The sequence below is a fragment of the Mobula birostris genome, chromosome 16 (genome assembly GCF_030028105.1).
Source record: "Mobula birostris isolate sMobBir1 chromosome 16, sMobBir1.hap1, whole genome shotgun sequence".
NCBI classification, from domain to species: Eukaryota; Metazoa; Chordata; class Chondrichthyes; order Myliobatiformes; family Myliobatidae; genus Mobula; species Mobula birostris.
Window position 1 is genome coordinate 23073728 of NC_092385.1, and position 19135 is coordinate 23092862.

General features: G+C 40.2%; 1 protein-coding gene across 2 annotated transcripts in view; it reads right to left on the reverse strand.

The window, feature by feature from the left end:
* Window positions 1-15566: 15566 nt before the first annotated feature.
* The window catches only part of LOC140210846 (ERC protein 2), an 880422-nt gene continuing 876853 nt past the window's right edge, over window positions 15567-19135 (reverse strand). For both annotated transcript variants that reach the window (XM_072280109.1, XM_072280108.1), the window contains one exon: window positions 15567-17286. In XM_072280109.1, the coding sequence (XP_072136210.1) occupies window positions 17149-17286 (138 nt within the window). In that variant the 3' untranslated portion in view covers window positions 15567-17148. The remainder of the gene's footprint in view (window positions 17287-19135) is intronic.

Genomic DNA, 19135 nt, shown 5'->3' on the forward strand with positions numbered 1-19135 from the left:
AGTCACTTTTTCATCCTGGTGAGTCCAATTTAGAAACATAGAAACATAGAAAAACCTACAGCACAATACAGGCCCTTCGGCCCACAATGCTGTGCCAAACATGGATGTAATTTAGAAATTACCTAGCGTTACCCATAGCCCTCTATTTTTCTAAGCTCCATGTACCTATCCAGGAGTCTCTTAAAAGACCCTATTGTATCCACCTCCACCACTGTCGCGAGCAGCCCATTCCATGCACTCATCACTCTGCGTAAAAAACTTACCCCTGACATCTTCTCTGTATCTACTTCCAAGCATCTTAAAACTGTGTCCTGTCATGTTAGCCACCAGCGTTGGGAAAAAGCCTCTGACTATCCACATGATCAATGCCTCTCATCATCTTATATACCTCTATCAGGTCACCTCTCATCCTCCGTCGCTCCAAGGAGAAAAGGCCAAGTTCACTCAACCCAATCTCATAAGGCATGCTTGCCAATCCAGGCAACATCCTTGTAAATCTCCTCTGCACGCATTCTATAGTTTCCACATCGTTCCTGTAGTGAGGTGACCAGAACTGATTCCAGTACTCCAATTGGGGTCTGACCAGGGTCCTATATAGCTGTAACATTACCTCTCAGCTCTTGAACTTAATTCCATGGTTGATGAAGGCCAATACACGGTATGCCCTCTCAACCACACAGTCAACCTGCGCAGCAGCTTTGAGTATCCTATGGATTTGGACCCCAAGATCCTCCACACTGCCAAGAGTCTTACCATTAATACTATATTCTGCTGTCATATTTGACCTACCAAAATGAACCACCTCACACTTATCTGGGTTGAACTCCATCTGCCACATCTCACCCCAGTTTTATATCCTATCGATGTCCCGCTGTAACCTCTGACAGCCCTCCACACTATCCACAATACACCCAACCTTTGTACCATCAGCAAATTTACTAACCCATCCCTCCACTTCCTCATCCAGGTCATTTATAAAAATCACGAAGAGTAAGGGTCCCAGAACAGACCCCTGAGGCACACCACTAGTCACCAACCTCTATGCAGAATATGACCCGTCTACAACCATACTTTGCCTTCTGTGAGCAAGCCAATTCTGGATCCACAAAGCAAGGTCCCCTTGGATCCCATGCCTCCTTATTTCCTCAATAAGCCTTGCGCGGGTTACCTTATCAAATGCCTTGCTGAAATCCATATACTCTACATCTACTGCTCTACCTTCATCAACGTGTTAAGTCACATCCTCAGAAACTTCAGTCAGGCTCATAAGGCACCACCTGCCTTTCACAAAGCCATGATGACTATTTCTAATCATATTATGCCTCTCCAAATATTCTTAAATCCTGCCTTTCAGGATCTTTTCCATCAACTTACCAACCACTGAAGTAAGAGTCACTGGTCTATAATTTCCTGAGCTATCTCTACTCCCTTTCTTGAATAAGGGAACAACATCTGCAACACTCCAATCCTCCGGAATCTCTCCCATCCCCATTGATATGCAAAGATCATTGCCAGGGGCTCGGCAGTCTCCTCCCTCGCTTCCCACAGTAGCCTGGGGTATATCTTGTCCGGTCCTGGTGACTTACCCAACTTGATGCTTTCCAAAAGTTCCAGCACATTTTCTTTCTTAATGTCTATATAATCAAGTTTTTCAGTCCACCGTAAGTCATCCCTACAATCACCAAGGTCCTTTTCTGTAGTGAATACTAGAGCAAAGTACTGATTATGTACCTCTGCTACCTCCTCTGGTTCGATCCACACTTTTCCACTGTCACACTTGATTGGTCCTATTCACGTCTTATCCTCTTGCTCTTCATATACTTATAGAATGCCTTGGGGTTTTCCTTAATCCTGCTCACCAATGCCTTCTCATGGCCCCTTCTGGCTCTCCTAATTTTATTCTTGAGCTCCTTCCTGCTAGCCTTATAATTTTCTTGAACTCTATTATCACCCAGTTTTTTTAACCTTTCGTAAGTTTTTCTTTTCCTCTTGACTAGATTTTCAACTGCCTTTGTACACCATGGTTCCTGTACTCTACCATCCTTTCTGTCTCATTGGAACGTACCTGTGCAGAACACCACACAAATATCCCCTGAACATTTGCCACATTTCTGCTGTACATTTCCCTGAGAACATATGTTCCCAGTTTGTGCTTCGAATTATGATCATTATGTCCAAAATGTTCTCCCATTGACACCTGACCAGGTTCATTTCTCAATACCAGATCCTGGTGTCCCACAAGGATCTGTTCTGGGACCTCTACTTCTCGTGATTTTTATTAATGACCTCAATGTGGGGGTAGAAGGGTGATTTGGATGACACAAAGGTTGGTGGTGTTGTAGATAGTATAAAGGATTGTTGAAGATTGCAGAGAGTTATTGATAGGATGCAGAAGTGGGCTGAGAAGTGGCAGATGGAGTTCAACCCGGAGAAGTGAGAGGTGGTACACTTTGGAAAGACAAACTCCAAGGCAGAGTACAAAGTAAATGGCAGGATACTTGGAAGTGTGGAGGAGCAGAGGGATCTGGGGGTACATGTCCACAGATCCCTGAAGGTTGTCTCACAGGTAGATAGGGTAGTTAAGAAAGCTTATGGGGTGTTAGCTTTCATAAGTCAAGGGATAGAGTTTAAGAGTCGCGAGGTAATGATGCAGCTCTATAAAACTCTGGTTACGCCACACTTGGAGTACTATGTCCAGTTCTGGTTGCCTCACTATAGGAAGGATATGGAAGCACTGGAAAGGGTACAGAGGAGATTTACCAGGATGCTGCCTGGTTTAGAGAGTATGCATTATGATCAGAGATTAAGGGAGCTAGGGCTTTACTCATTGGAGAGAAGGAGGATGAGAGGAGACATGATAGAGGTATACAAGATATTAAGAGGAATAGATAGAGTGGATAGCCAGCGCCTCTTCCCCAAGGCACCACTGCTGAATACAAGAGGACATGGCTTTAAGGTAAGGGGTGGGAAGTTCAAGGGGGATATTAGAGGAAGGTTTTTTACTCAGAGAGTGGTTGGTGCGTAGAATGCACTGCCTGAGTCAGTGGTGGAGGCAGATACACTAGTGAAGTTTAAGAGACTACTAGAAAGGTATATGGAAGAATTTAAGGTGGGGGGTTATATGAGAGGCAGGGTTTGAGGGTCGGCACAACATTGTGGGCTGAAGGGCCTGTACTGTGCTGTACTATTCTATGTTCTATGTTCTACAGCCTCTCCTCTTGTAGGCTCATTTCAGTGGGATAGGGTTAAACAGTAGGGTGTCAAATTTCATTGCACGTTCTCCTGTTGTCACATAAATGTCCAATATGCTGACTGGAAGGGCCTGATAAAATTTTGTTACAGTCATGACTTGGAAATGACTGGTGGCACAATTGACTCCAAGTATGATGGACTTTGTGCACTTATTGCATAAAACAGGGTGATAACTCATTCAATTTCCAAACATATATGTTCTGAGCTAAAGGTGACTTAACATGCAAAATAAAACTCATGCTTTTTTTGTAGGATTATGCTGGGATACGAGCGATCAATACAGATTAGTAAAGGCTGTGATAGTGGATGAAGGAGCTAAGCAGCCAGACAGGGCTGAATAGGCTTATATCAAGTTTAAATGGGGGCGTGCGTGAGGCCAGCAAAAGATTGCAGAAGTGATAAGGGACAGGTAAAATTGCTATATCTCTTCCTCTATCAGCATGGAAATCTCATGCTGTGGAGGTATTAAGGAGATATTTCACATTTTGAAAGTCTGGTGTCGGGCATGTGGACTGTGTGACTTTCCATCGGAGCTGATTGAACGAAGTCTAATTCTCTGAACACTCTTCTCTTTAGTTGGCTGAGCACCATGCTGGTGCACAGTGGTGATTTCTTTTGCTGAAGTTCATCCTCACTGAAGGATCTTTCTTCAGATATGGAAAGTGATGCAAATTATTCAGGGTCTTGTGATAGACTGTAACTGCCAACAGGCTGCATTGTGCAAGGAAAGCACACCATCAGAAGACAATTGTCTTTTGGATGCTTAATATAAGGCAAATCCCATCATTCACTTCAGTGAAGGAATAAGGGATAAACTGGAGCTCAGATTCCATGATGTGCAAGTCACATCTGCCTATTGTAAATTGGTGACTAGTTGGGTCACCTTGCTTCTACAGTCAAGACGAACAGTTACCTATTCAACTTGTGGTCTAACTCAACTCTAGCAGGAAGGTCATTGGAAATAAGTGTAGTATTGCTGTGAGGAGGTTTGAGCTCTATCAAAGGCAAGAGATTTCCAAGAGGCCAGACAAACTGCTTCAGGGAGATTCATGCAGTGCCGTTGAAAAAATGTAACATTCATACCAAAAAAGAGGCAAACAGGTGGGAGCTGAACATCTTGCGTCTTTACAGTCGGAAATTCCACATTCGCCTCCTCAGAACCTGAATGGAAACAGGTTATCTTCAATCATAAGGGATTGGCTAAGAGATTTAATGACAGAAGGTCTATGAAAACAGGCAATGTCACACAGCTTAAAGTGAGCATTCTGCTGATGGATAGGGTATGGCATTTCAAGTTCAGAATCCAGTTGAACAGAACAGCAAAATTATTAATGATCTGCTTCAAAGGGTTTGGGTAAGGAAGGGTATTTGCAACAAAGGCATAATGGTGATTAAGACACCAGATTCTTGATGCTAAGCAGGGGAAGGTTGCATTTTATTGAGGAAGTAATGTTAAAGGAGAATTATACAAATGATAATAATTTGGATTCTATTGCCAACTTGTAACATTTTACAGAGCATGAGAGTAAATAGTAAATATCCAAGAGATCAACTAATTCCTATTTTATGGAATACACCATCAACTCTCCTCCCTCCTCTAATCCCTGCCATGTTTTCACCATTCCCCCCAATCCTCCCTCTCTAATGTAGAATGTTCTGTCATCAGCAAAGGGCCTTACCCACACCTCAGTGAGTTCTGGGCCCTGGCACGATACTGAGCTCTTCTTCTGTTGCCTCTGTCTCCAAGGCTATCTCTTTGCAAAGACTCTCCCACCACAACGATGATCCCTTCTCCCATTTCCAACCCTCCTCCTTGGACACCCTGCTCTTGTTCTCTGCCTGCTTTGGGTCTTTTCATCTCTAATTGCCAATGATACATCAGCTGGCTCAACTTCAGCACTCCTCCTCGAACCATACCCCCTCTGAATGCTCTGCTCTCCTGTCCTCTCTCTCCACACCAATCCCAACCTCACCATCAAACCCTCAAAGGGGGTGCTGTTGTAGTGTGGTGAGCTGACCTCAATCTTGCTATGCAGCTGTCTCAGACACCTCCTCTTACCCCTTGAAAAGAACCCCATTCTGGACCATCACTAACCTTATCAACTCTGGAGATCTCCCATCCACTGCCATCAATCTCATAGTTCCCTTACCCCGCACTCCATGCTTCTACCTCCTACCCAAGGTCCACAAACCTGACAGTCTGGGTAGGCTCATTGTCTCTGCCTGCTCCTGGTCCAACTGAACACGTGTCCACATTCCTCATGCCATTCTATCCCCCCTAGGTTCAGACCATTCTCACGTACATCTGTGACACTTCACCTGCTCTTGATTTCAACAACTTTCAATTCCCTGACCCTGAGTGGCTCATTTTCACCATGAATGACCAATCCTTATACACTCCTATCTCCCACGAAGAAAGCCTTAAGCTCTCTGCTTCTTTCTTGACAGAAGACCCGACCAGTTCCCCTCCACTGTCTGGTGGAAATAGTCCTCACCCTCATCAATTTCTCCTTCAGCTCCTTCCACTTTCTCCCAATTCAAGGGGGACCTTTGGGCACCTGCATGGGCCCCTGCTATACTGCCTTTTCGTTGACTACGCGGAACAGTAAATGTTCCAAGCCTTTCCTGGTAATGCTTTCCGACTCTTCCTGAGCTACATTGATGACTGCATTAATCTGCTTCATACACTCATGCTGAACTCACTAATTTCATTAACTTTGCCTCCGAATTCCACCCTGTCCTTAAATTCATGTGGTCCATTTCTGACACCTCTCTCCCCTTTCTTGATCTCTCTGTCTCCATCTTTGGAGACAAATTGTTTACTGAAATAGCTTTTATAAATCTACCGATTCGAACAGGTATCTTGACTATAACTCTTTCCATCATGTCTCCTGTAAAAATGCTATTCCCTTTTCTCATTTCATCATCTCTGCTGCATTTGTTCCCAGGATGTGGCTTTTCTTTCAAGGTCATCAGAGATGTCTTTTCTTCAGGGAATGGTGTTTCCTTTCCTCCACCATTGATGCTGCCTTCACCCACATCTCCCCCATTTCCTGGGCACCTGTGCTCACCTGCCACCTTGACAAAGGTAGAGGTCCTCTACCAGCTCATGAGCTTCTGCATCCAACACATCATTCTCTGCAGCTTCCACCACCTTCAACAGGATCCTACCACCAAACACATCTTTACCTCTCCCCCCCCCCACTCTCCACTTTCTGCAGGGATTACTCCCTCCCTGATTCCCTTGTCCATTTGTCCATCCCCACTGATCTCTCTCCAGGTAAGTGGCTGAAGTGCTACACTTGCCCATTCACCCCCATTCAGGGCCCCAAACAGTCCTTCCAGGTGAGGTAACACTTCACCTGTAAATCTCTTGGGGTCGTCAACTGTACCTGGTGGTCCTGATGCAGCCTGGTCTACATTGGTGACACCCGACGTAAATTAGAGGACCTCTTTCTTGAGCACCTCCGCACAATCTGCAAGAAGTAAAATTTCCCAGTGGCCAACCATTTTAATTCCTGTCCCCATTTCCATTCTGACAAGTTGGCCAATGGCTTCCTCTTCTGCCACAATGAGGCCACTCTCAGGGTGGAGGAGCAACACCTCATATTCTATCTAGGTAGTCTCCAATCTGACGGCATGAGCATTAATTTCTCCTGGTAATATTTTTTCTTTCCCCTTCCCTCTCTGGTCTCTTACATCTTCTCCTCAACTGCCTATCACCTCCCCCTGCTAACCCCTCCTCCTTCCCTTTCTCCCATTGCCCACTCTCCTCTTCAATCAGATTCCTTTTCTCTCCCTTTTCCACCAATCAATCCCAACATCTTACGGCATCCCCTTCCCCACCCACCTGGCTTTGCTGATTACTTTCTATTCTGACTTTCTTCCCCTCCCCCACCTTCCTACTCTGGCATCTTCCCCCTGCCTCTCCAGTCCTGAAGAAAGTTGTCAGTCTGAAATTTCAACTGTTTATTCACATCGATAGCCGCTGCCTGACTTGCTGAGATCCCCAGCATTTTGTATGTGTGTTGCTCTGGATTTCCAGCATCTGCGGAATCTCTTGTGTGTCTATTTTATGGTCTAATATTTCACACCTTATCCTGATCTCTCATCTAGTAGTCAATAATTAGCAGTTTCACGTAAGATAAAGATAATAACAATAAAAATCCAGCATGAAAAAAATAACTTGTTATGGTAAATATTGTTGACAGTAGAAAAGGATAAAAGATGCTTCAGCACATAAACATCAAATTAGGATGGCATAATAAAGACATCAGATGAAAAACCCTATATTTCAAAGAAATTCCAATACAACATAATAATTTGTCAGCCTTTCCCCATTTCTTCTCCATACAGGTACAATTATATTGCAATAGGCTGACACAGTGGCATGCAAAAGTTTGGGCATCCCTGGTCAAAATTTCTGTTACTGTGAATAGATTTGAGTGAGTAGAAGATGAACTGATCTCCAAAAGTCAAAAAGTTAAAGATGAATCATTCTTTTCAACATTTTAAGCAAGATTAGTGTATTATTTTTGTTTTGTACAATTTTGGAGTGAAAAAAGGAAGGGAGCACCATGCAGAAGTTTGGGCACCCCAAGAGATCTGAGCTCTCAGATAACTTTTACCAATGTCTCAGACCTTAATTAGCTTGTTAGGGCTATGGCTTGTTCACAGCCATCATTAGGAAAGGGCAGGTGATGCAAATTTCAAAGCTTTATAAATACCCTGACTCCTCAAACCTTGTCCCAACAATCAGAAGCCAAGGGCTCCTCTAAGCAGCTGCTTAGCACTCTGAAAATTAAAAGAAATGATGCCCACAAAGCAGGAGAAGGCTGTAAGAAGATAGCAAAACATTTTCGGGTAGCCGTTTCCTCAGTTCGTAATGTAATTAAGAAATGGCATTTAACAGGAATGGTGGAAGTCAAGTTGAGGTCTGGAAGACCAAGAAAACTTTCTGAGAGAACTGCTCGTAGGATTGCTAGACTGCAAAAGACCTTCAGGAAGATTTAGCAGACTCTGGAATCGTGGTGCACTGTTCTACTGTGCAGCGACACCTGCATAAATATGACCTTCATGGAAGAATCATCAGAAGAAAACCTTTCCTGGGTCCTCACCACAACATTCAGCATCAGAAGTTTGCAAAGGAACATCTAAACAAGCCCGATGCATTTTGGGAACAAGTCCTGTGGACTGATGAAGTTAAAATAGAACCCTTCGGTCGCAATGAGCAAAGGTATGTTTGGAGAAAAAAGGGTGCAGAATCTCATGAAAAGAACACCTCTCCAACTGTTAAGCATAGGAGTGGATCGATCATGCTTTGGGCTTGTGTTGCAGCCAGTGGAACGGGGAACATTTCACTGGTAGAGGGAAGAATGAATTCAATCAAATACCAGCAAATTCTGGAAGCAAACATCACACCGTCTGTAAAAAAGCTGAAGTTGAAAAGAGGGTGGCTTCTACAACAGGATAATGATCCTAAACACACCTCAAAATCCACAATGGACTACCTCAAGAGGCGCAAGCTGAAGGTTTTGCCATGGCCCTCACAGTCCCCTGAACTAAACATCATCGAAAATCTGTGGATAGACCTCAAAAGAGCAATGTATGCAAGACAGCCCAAGAATCTCACAGAACTAGAAGCCTTTTGCAAGGAAGAATGGGTGAAAATCCCCCAAACAAGAATTGAAAGACTCTTAGCTGGCTACAGAAAGCGTTTACAAGCTGTGATACTTGCCAAAAGGGGGTGTTACTAAGTACTGACCATGCAGGGTGCCCAAACTTTTGCTTTGGGCCCTTTTCCTTTTTTGTTATTTTGAAACTGTAGAAGATGGAAATAAAAAAGTAATCTTGCTTAAAATATTAAAGAAACGTGTTATCTTTAACTTTATGCCCTTTGGAAATCAGGTCATCTTTTACTCACTTAGCTATTCCCAGCAACAGAAATTTTGACCAGGGGCGCCCAAACTTTTGCATGCCACTGTATATTGCAATTTGAGTTCCATCATATGCTTTTTTTCTCGAATGAACAGTAAATAGTGCATCATATAAATGATTACGGACTGATATGATATTACTTTTCTAAGGAAGTTGTAAAACAATTTTGCCTTATGTTATTTGGGACAAAACTGAAAATCCTCACTTGAATATTAAAAGGTTCCTAACACTTGTACTTAAGAAAGGAGAAAATATTTATTTATTTACTTATTTTTTATTTATTGAGATACAGAATGAAATAGGCCCTTCCGCCCCTTCAAGCCAAACTATCCGAGCAATCCCCTGATGTGATCTTAGCCTAAGCACGGGACAAATTACAACGACCAATTAACCCACCAACCAGTACGTCTTTGGGCTGGGAGGAAACTGGAGCTCCTGGAGGAAACCCATGCGGTCACGGGGAGAATGTACAAACTCCTGACAGGCAGTGGCAGGAATTGAAGCCTGGTCACCTGTACCGTCAAGTGCTGTGTTAGCCACTACTCTGCCATGCCACCCCACCCCAACATACCAAATACCAATGAATATCAGCAAATGATGATTTTAAACATACATAATAACTTTTAGAAGTTTTGCTTTATAATCCAATTAAATTGAGAATATCGCCGCTGAATGCTAAGGAATGGTTACTAAGAAACAATCCTCATGCTCATAAACAGTTCCTCAGAATAAGCTGAAAATCAGCCTAGTTCGACCAGCTCTCATATTAAGAAGTTGTAGAGCAAGATATCAATTACCCTAGACACCAAAAACACTCTTGATCATACTACTCTATACTCAAATAATGCGACATTTAATTAAAAAAAGATTTATGGTAAAATTCTTAAATTGCTCTATAACACACACCCTTGAGCCAGAATCTAAGTGGGATCTTTTCCAGTTGCATTTCAGATTTTGTTCTGAATGAATAACAGATACACTGAAGATGTGGATTAATAGATGAAAATCTGACAGTTACTGGATTTTTTCTTCTCCGTTTCAATTAAACTACAAATATTTCTTCTTCCTTTGACCCCTCAATCTAGCTGTTGCTTACAGTTCATACCAGTTTTAATCAGTACTAGGTTTATAATGAATATTTTAATCTATTCCAAATGTGATCTCTCTGATGATCTTCACAATTGTATTCTAGAAGTTTCCTCTTCAGCTTACACTAAGGCAGTCTAATTTCATACTCATTTGTACATTTCACAGTGTGACCTATTCAAATGTTCCCAAAGTGAATGTTATAGCAAACAATTAATATTGGTCTTCCTTGTACCGTGGCCTAGTATGGAAGCAACAATGCCCCAGAATGGAAAAGCCTACAAAAAGTGATGGATGCAACGCAGTCTATCACAGGAAAAGCCCTCTTCACCATTGAATACATTTACAAGAAGCACCACCCCAAAAAAGCAGCTTCTATCATCAAGCACCCACACTATCCAAGCACTGTTCTTCTTCATACTGCCATTGGAATGGAGGTACAGGTGCCTTAGGTCCCAACACTACCCGGTTCGGGAAGTTATTACCCTTCAATCATCAGGCTCCTGAACCAGTGTAGCTAACTCCATCAACCTCAATTCTGAACTGATCACTGAACACTGAACACAACCTATTGACTCACTTTCAAGGGCTATACAACTCATGTTCTTATGTGCGTATGTATGTATGTAATTAGTTATTTGTTATTCCTGCTTGTTGTTTTTTTTTGTATTTGCAAGTTTTGTCTTCTTTTGCACATTGGTTGCTTGTCAGTCTTAGTGTGTAGTTTGTCATTGATTCTACTGTATTCCTGTACCTAATAAAGTGGCCACTGAGTGTATGTTCATGGACTTCTGCTGCTGTAGCCCATCCACTTCAAGGTTTGATATGTTGTGTGTTCACAGATGCTCTTCTGCACACCACAGTTGTAATACATAGTTAGTTGAATTGCTGTCACCTTCCAGTCAGCTTGACCGAGTCTGGCCATTCTCCTCTGAACTGTCTCATTAACAAGGCGTTTTCTCACACAGATCTGCCACTTTTTTTTGTGTTTTTTGCACCATTTTCTATAAACCCTATAAGCTGTTGTGCATGAAAATCCCATGAGATCATCAGTTTCTAAGGTACTCAAACCACCCCATCTGGCACCAATAATCATTCCACAGTCAAAGTCACTTAGATCTTATTTCTTCCCCATTGTGATGTTTGGTCTGAACAACAACAAAATCTCTTGACTGTGCCTGCATGCTTTTATGTATTGAGTTGCTGCCACATGATTGGCTGATTAGATATTTGCATTACCTAGCAGGTATATAGGTGTACTTAATAAAGTGACCACTGAGTGTACATACTTTGATAATACATTTACTTTGAACTTTGAACATTCTAGTAAATTGAAACCAAGGCTAATGTTGCCCTTGCACTTCAATTAGAGAAATTTAATTTAGAAAGTTTAGAAATTCAGTTGCACCTTGAAGTGAGTGTCTGGAATGGACAGGATGGGAGGGAGATGTTGGTGTAGTGATGTCTGCAAATGAGGACTTCTAGGTGCGAAATGAAATTCTCATTCACAGATTTTGAAACAAGCACACAAACAGTATCATTTATTGGCTTTGGTCTTCTTGGAGAACTTTGGTGCTGCAAGCTGGTGGAAAAATAGGACAACTGTTATGTTACTTTAAACTCTGTAAGCACCTCTTGAAGAGCAATTTATTCAGACTGGGAATGACAGAGAAAAATAGAGAAAAGAGTACAAGAGCAGAGATTGTTCCCGGGACACTTGATGGATGATTGAAGGTCCTGCCATAACTGGAGGCAGGAATCCCTGGATGATAGCAAACCTCAGGAGTGGCACAAGTTCCCTAATAATATTGACCAATTAGATGCAAATAACAGGAATTCTGCAGATGCTGGAAATTCAAGCAACACACATAAAAGTTGCTGGTGAACGCAGCAGGCCAGGCAGCATCTCTAGGAAGAGGTGCAGTCGACATTTCAGGCCGAGAACCTTCGTCCTGAAACGTTGACTGCACCAGCAACTTTTATGTGTGTTGCTTGACCAATTAGATGCCTGTTCTACACCTGCAGAAACTTACTCTACATGATGCAACTTTTAGGGTCATACATAGTCTTGCTTGACATGTTAATACAAATACTAAGTTGCTTCCTTAAATTATTGTTGTGAAGAGAAGTTTGGAGGCTTTATTTTACTTCAGAAATGCATTAAAACGTTAACTTTAAAAGTCTTTTCAGAATATATGAAGCTTGTAACATTGCCGAGTTACATTTTTTGCGTAAGTTACATCCAGTTGTCCTACAATGCTGATTGTTTTTTTTGAATACCAGTTATAGTAGAATGGCTTTTAGAGTCGTCACAGTGTAGAACAGAAATCAGTAAATAATTTCATTTTTATGAATCTTGGCAGTACTCATTGTAATTTTTCTGAAACATGCATAAATTGCCAGCTATAATTAGCCTAAGTTAGCAATTTGCCAGAGTGGGATTTGAACAGCTGGTGGTGGGATCACTCGCTCAGTAGCAAAACATCTATATTAACATTCTGATTACCAGTGTTCATCAATTGTGTTTAAGGTGTTTAACTATAAAAAATAGTTCTAGAGGGGTTCATGATCAAAATTCAGACATAACGAATTAATTTTAATAATGTATATTTTTTTCTTTATAGATCCAATAAAGTACCATGTTTCAACATTGATCCATAATATTCGCTAAACTGAAGATGACTTAAAACTTTGTTTTTAGATTTCTAATTTAAATTTATAAAAAATATATTTTGATGAAAATCTTAATACAATAATTGTTTATTTTCAAATTATTTTAACTACCTTACCTTGGGTTTATGTAGAGTTCTTAAGTATTCTATGTAGTATATGTACTTTTTCCTTATTATTGAGATAATAACCAGGGTCTGTTTAGAATATAACTTTGATTTTGTTGTACTTTCATTCTGAAGTCCCTTGATATTTGATTAGCCAATGGTGACACTATGCAAACTATTATGTGCAATGATATCTATATTTCAAATCCTAAATCACAAGAGTTTAGCAGTCAAATGTGTATAAAATAGATAACATACATTTTTTGTATTTTAATAATTGGAGCATGCAAAATGAAGTAAGAATAATGGAAGAAGGATATAGAACACACAAAGGTTTTGAGTTTTTTTAAGGATTAAAAAGATTAAAGATTAGCTTTCTTTGTCACATGCACATTGAAAAATCAAAACATACAGTGAAGTGCATCTTTTACGTCAACAACCAACACAGTCTGGGGATGTGCTGGGTGCAGCCTGCAAATACTGCCAAGGCCGATGCCAACATAGCATGCTCACTACTAATCCATCCCATACGTGTTTGGAACATGGGAGGATCCCAGAGCGCCTATTGCAGTCACGGGGAAAGCATTCATGGTTAACAGACAGAAGTGGCAATTGAACTGCTGATCGCTGGCACTACAAAGCATTGTGCTAACCGTGCCACCCTGATCACTTACATCAATGTGATTTCTATGGAAATAGCAGCAAAACATTCTCAGTAATAGCATTAGCTCTCATTTGACTTCTGTAAACTTTTCTATCAGCTAAACGATTATGCAAAAATATTTGCCTTACAATATATATATTATTGAGGGCATGAACTGAGCGATTGGCCTTAAGGTAGGTCACAAGCTGAGGAACTGGCATTTGTTTTAACCTTGGATCAGTCGCTTCAATTTATTGAACTTTTGATAGTTCTGATTTGGCAAACTAACGTGATGAAGTTTAATATAAACAAGTAGGAGGTGTTGCACTTTGAGAGGTCAAATGTAAAGAGAAAGAATACAGTAAGGAGCACTGGAGTACAAAGTGGTCTTAGACTACAAGTCCATAGCTCCCTGAAATGGTAACACATGGATAGGGTGGTAAAGAAGACGTATGGCATGCTTGCTTTCTCCGGACCAAGCATTGAGTATAAAGATTGGCAAGTCATGATGAAGCTAAATAAAACTTTGGTTTGGTCACATTTGGAGTGTTATGTGTAGGTTTGGCTGACACATTATAAAGAGAATAAGGGGGCTTTGGAGAGGGCGCAGAAAAGGTTTATCAGGATATTCCTTGAGATTAGAGAGTATGATCTATAAGGAGAGGTCAGACAATTTTGAGTTTTCTCCGGAGTTTCACAGACTGATGTAAGACCTGAGAGAAGTTTATAAAATTATGAGAGGCATAGATAGTGTAGGTATCCAGGGTCTATTTCCCAGATTGGAAATATCAAGTACTAGAGGTCATAACTTTAAGGTGGTTGAGGAGACTTTAAAGGAGACACATGAAACAAAATTTTGTTTTCCAGAGTGTGGTAGGTGCATGGAATGGATTGCCATGGAGTGTGGTGGAAGCAGATACGATGGTGATATTTAAGAGGCATTTAGCTAGGCACGTGAGCATTCAGGGAACAGAGGGCTATAGATCATGTGGAAGCACAGCGGTTTAGATTAATTTGGCAACATGGTCTGCACTAACATCTTGGGCCAATGGGCCTAAACTGTGCATTGCTGTCCTATGTCCTATGTTCTAAGGAGTCAGAAATGAAAACCAAGATGCAGGTTCAAGGAGGGAAAATCTGACATATTAAAACTCCAGGCTCTGCCACAAAATCACTGAAATGTACTAATTATCACTCTGGACAAAACTTTCCCAATTAGAAGTGACTAAATGGAAAATATGTCACATAAGAAAGGAGGTAAATAGTGAGCAGAGAAGCTTACATTAATTGTTGATGAGTAACTTAGAGTCTTAAAAAACTTAAAAGCAGGAATTCCACAAAAAAGTAATTTTCTTTATTAAACAACAACTGTAATATCAGAAAGAAAGTTTTATTTAATGAATATATAAACAAGCTGGGCAACACTAAATATTTCTTGCACATTAATAACAATGTTTTGAACCTTATATACCCCTACATGTCCACGAGATAATGATGCACAGTAACAGGTTTAAAACATGCCCATGGTGGTTAACCATACTCAAGGATTCCTTTTGGTACCATGTCAACATCTTCACTATATATCAACAGCAGAGCCCATGACATGCCACGAACTTGAAAAGAATAGGACAAGAAGGATACTAAAATCTGACAGAACACATATAAGAGGCAACCTGGAGAATTGCTGATATACATATTCCAGCACATCACATTCAAACACCATTCTACACAATTACATTGCAGATAAGCACTGTGTCAATATTTTATGATTTGCTTGTAAAGACTATTAGGAAATTATATTTTTATCCACTTTCAAATAAAAGTCAAACAGCAATTGCGTGCATTTTGATACACAAATCTCAAATACAAAAATTACTGTACAGTAATTGACACAGTATATAATACAGGCGTGATAACAATCAGAACACCAGTCAAGTTATTTATCTGAAAACAAGCGAATGGAAAAGAGAAGTTACATTAATGATAATTTTTTTTTGTTAGGACTCAAAGCAAGATGTTTACCAATGACACAAAACTAAAACGTTACCGTCAGTTTGTCACAGTGTTTATCTTAACCAGTGTTCTATGCCAAAGTATCAAAAGAAATTTTCTTGAAATTCTGTAAAACATGTAACAAGAATTGTTCTTTTCCATTGGTAGAACAGTTTTCTTATCCCCCAAAAGTCTTGTTTTGATACCCTGATTTGAGGTTCACCTTTCCATCAGTATCACTATAATCTGGGGACAATTTAATTTCCCCAACTGTTCCAAAATTGGCACATTACATATAAATAAACTACAGCTAAACATCACTGTTTTATGCTTTTAACTATGACATTTACTTAAGATTAGGTCCTTGTGGTAAGAATTTCCTACTTCAAGTATTCAGTTGGACTATAGAACATAGAGAACTGCTTGTTAGGGCACTCAAAGGATCACAACCCCAATGTGACAACTGTCTTGCTTACTGCTTCTTGTTGTCTGTGTTCTCTAGGAGTGCAAAATTTGCCAGATGTGCTAAACATTTTCCTAAGAACTTTTCCCCTTTACCAGAGAAAGATCTGTGGTTTGGTTTTATTTAAGCAGTAGAAAGTTTTCCATTGCATTTCCACTCACAACAATGAAGTACCTCTGCTGCTAAGTGTGATAATGCATTAAGAATTCAAATCATATAAATGCACAAGTTTCGATACTTATAAATCAGATGTAAGATACTGTCAAGAATCTTTCATAATGAAGTACAACAGTTACCATCTGAGTACTTCACTACATCAGTAAGAAGGAAGTGCACTTCCTTCTTCCTGAACATATTCTACACATAAAACAATCCCAATCTGATAGGCCAGTTTCAGAACTTTGAGTACTCTTCCATTTCAACACTATTGTAAATCAATCATCGAATCAACATATTCAGATGTACAGTACATTTTGAGAGGCACAGGTTGTTTTTGTTCAGAAGGATAATCCTTGTCAACTGTTTGATAATTCTTTCACCTTAACAATTGAACACCTTTTACTCCTACACAAAAGCTTACTATTTAATGCATAGATGTAAAGAGCTTATAAAAGTTCTCCTCTTTCCTACCCATCTGGAAATGCGGGTGTGAGTGAGAGAATAAGATGACCCGAGGAGTTCCCTAAACCCATTATGACTGCTGAACCTGCAGAAGCTGACAATATTGGGTTGAAGGCTGAAGCTGACAAGAAAGAGCTGCAAGCAATAGGCATCTCAGGGAGGATGCATCTAATCACAACGTGGGCTTTCAGAGTACCGACTATTTCTTAGTCATTATTGAGAAGCCAATTATATTTGGAATGATACTCGTAATACTATTAAGGTGTTTATAAATTCAGCTGGATGAAGATTGACTTTAGTTGCATAAGTGCTGAATTTGGTGGTGGTGGGGCTCGTTTTAACTCCATGATGTCACCATTACCTCACTTTTTACTGTATCAAGCTGCTTCTTCCAGCATTTTGATGACTTGCTCCAGGACATCAGGGCATAGATCTGAAATTCGTTGAAGCAAATTGTCTGTGTACTCCTGCAGTGCCACATTTTCCTTTTCACCTCGCTCCAGCTCCTCTGCTAGCTAGTAAAAACATCAATACACTGTTTAGATTTCACACACAAATGGATATTTAGAACAAGTTGAAGCTTTTCTAATATTAATGAGCAACATGACTGTCATTTGTTCTGTAATTGGAACCTGAAAGGTAAATAACATAGGTTGTTTCAATTCTTTTATAATAAACACTATATGTTAGATTCTACTTTAAATTCCTTAAAGAGTTCAAGGTATAAATTAATGTGTACTAAATTTTACTTTTGTACAATACGTAGAATTTAAATTATTCAAATTATTCAGATATTTCATATAAATATGGCCTTTTCTCCTTGGAGCGACGGAGGATGAAAGGTGACCTGATTGAGGCGTATAAGATGACAAGAGGCATTGATCTTGTGGATAGTCAGAGGCTTTTCCCCAGGGCTGAAATGGCTAACATGAGAGGGCACAGTTTTAAGCTGCTTGGAAGTAGGTACAGAGGAGATGTCTGGGTAAGTTTTTTTTACGCAGAGAGTGGTGAGTGCGTGGAATGGGCTGCCGGCGACAGCGGTGGATGCAGATACAATAGGGCCTTTTAAGAGACTCCTGGATAGGTACATAGAGCTTAGAAAAATAGAGGGCTACGGGTAACCCTAGGTAATTTCTAAAGTAAGTACATGTTCAGCACAGCATTGTGAGCCAAAGGGCCTGTATTGTGCTGTAGGTTTTCTATGTTTTCTATAAACAAGGACTGGTCATACAAATAAATGCATTATGTATTCATAACTTAGTTAAACTCTTCAGATGACAAGCCAAGCAGAACGAAGAACGTATTCCAAGTGGACAACATCAAGAGATAAGAAGAAAAAAAAAGAAAATGGGGCATGAGTCCAGATCAGTAAATGTCATTGCTTCATCTACTTTAAGTTGGCAAATTAGATGTCCGTAGTTTTAGAGTCTGGGAAAGAGCACATCAAAGATATGAGATGTCTGGATTTAAGCAGAGTAACTCATGTAGTGAGACAGAATGCTTTGTTAAAAAAAAGTACTCTCTCATAGAAGAATGTTGCAGGAAGTTCATGAAATAAATAAAAGCAGCATCCAAATTAATTTAATGAACTTTGGAATTATTTTTTAAAAAGAGAGAGAAATTGGATTTAGTTCAGAGAAACCAAAAGCTAGGAAAGATGTACACTCATAGATGATAACATTTTCATCAAAGCTATCTAAAGTTATGAGAAAACAGGTAAAGAAAGCCTTTTGCTTGCAGGTGAGTTCCTAAACCCTAATGCTCTTAAAAGAAATGGCTTGTCAAAATTGTGGATTGTCTACGAAACTCTAGGTTAGGTTGGCCAACTGCAAATGTAATTCCTTCTTTGAAAAAGAGGCAGGTGGCCAGGAGAAAAAGAAAATAAAAAGAATCTACAGGTTAGTTAGTTTACCATCTGTCCTGGGGAAGCGTTAGAAGGAATGATTAAGGGTGCTGTTGAAGATGCTACAGCAGAGAAAGATTCAAGGTGATGAGGCAAATTCAATATAGTTTTATGAAAGGAAATCAGTTCTGACCAGATTATTTGAGTTCTTTGAAGAAGTGACATGTGCAGTGGATGAAAGGGAAGTGGTGGCTGCACTATGCTGTACTTGGAAATATAGAAGCCATTTTGTAGAGTCAAATCAAAGAGTTTATTGTCATATCTTCATGCACAGGTGCATTGAAAAAACTTACCTGCTGTGATTTTGCTGGATCAAGTGCTATTGTAGAATATAAAAGCTCAAAGCATTGTGGAGTGGCACATCGGCATGGATTGAAAATTGGTTGGCTGATAGGAAACATTCATGCATAAAGCTGTCATTCTCTCACTGGCTGAATTTAATGAGTGATGTGTCACAGGAA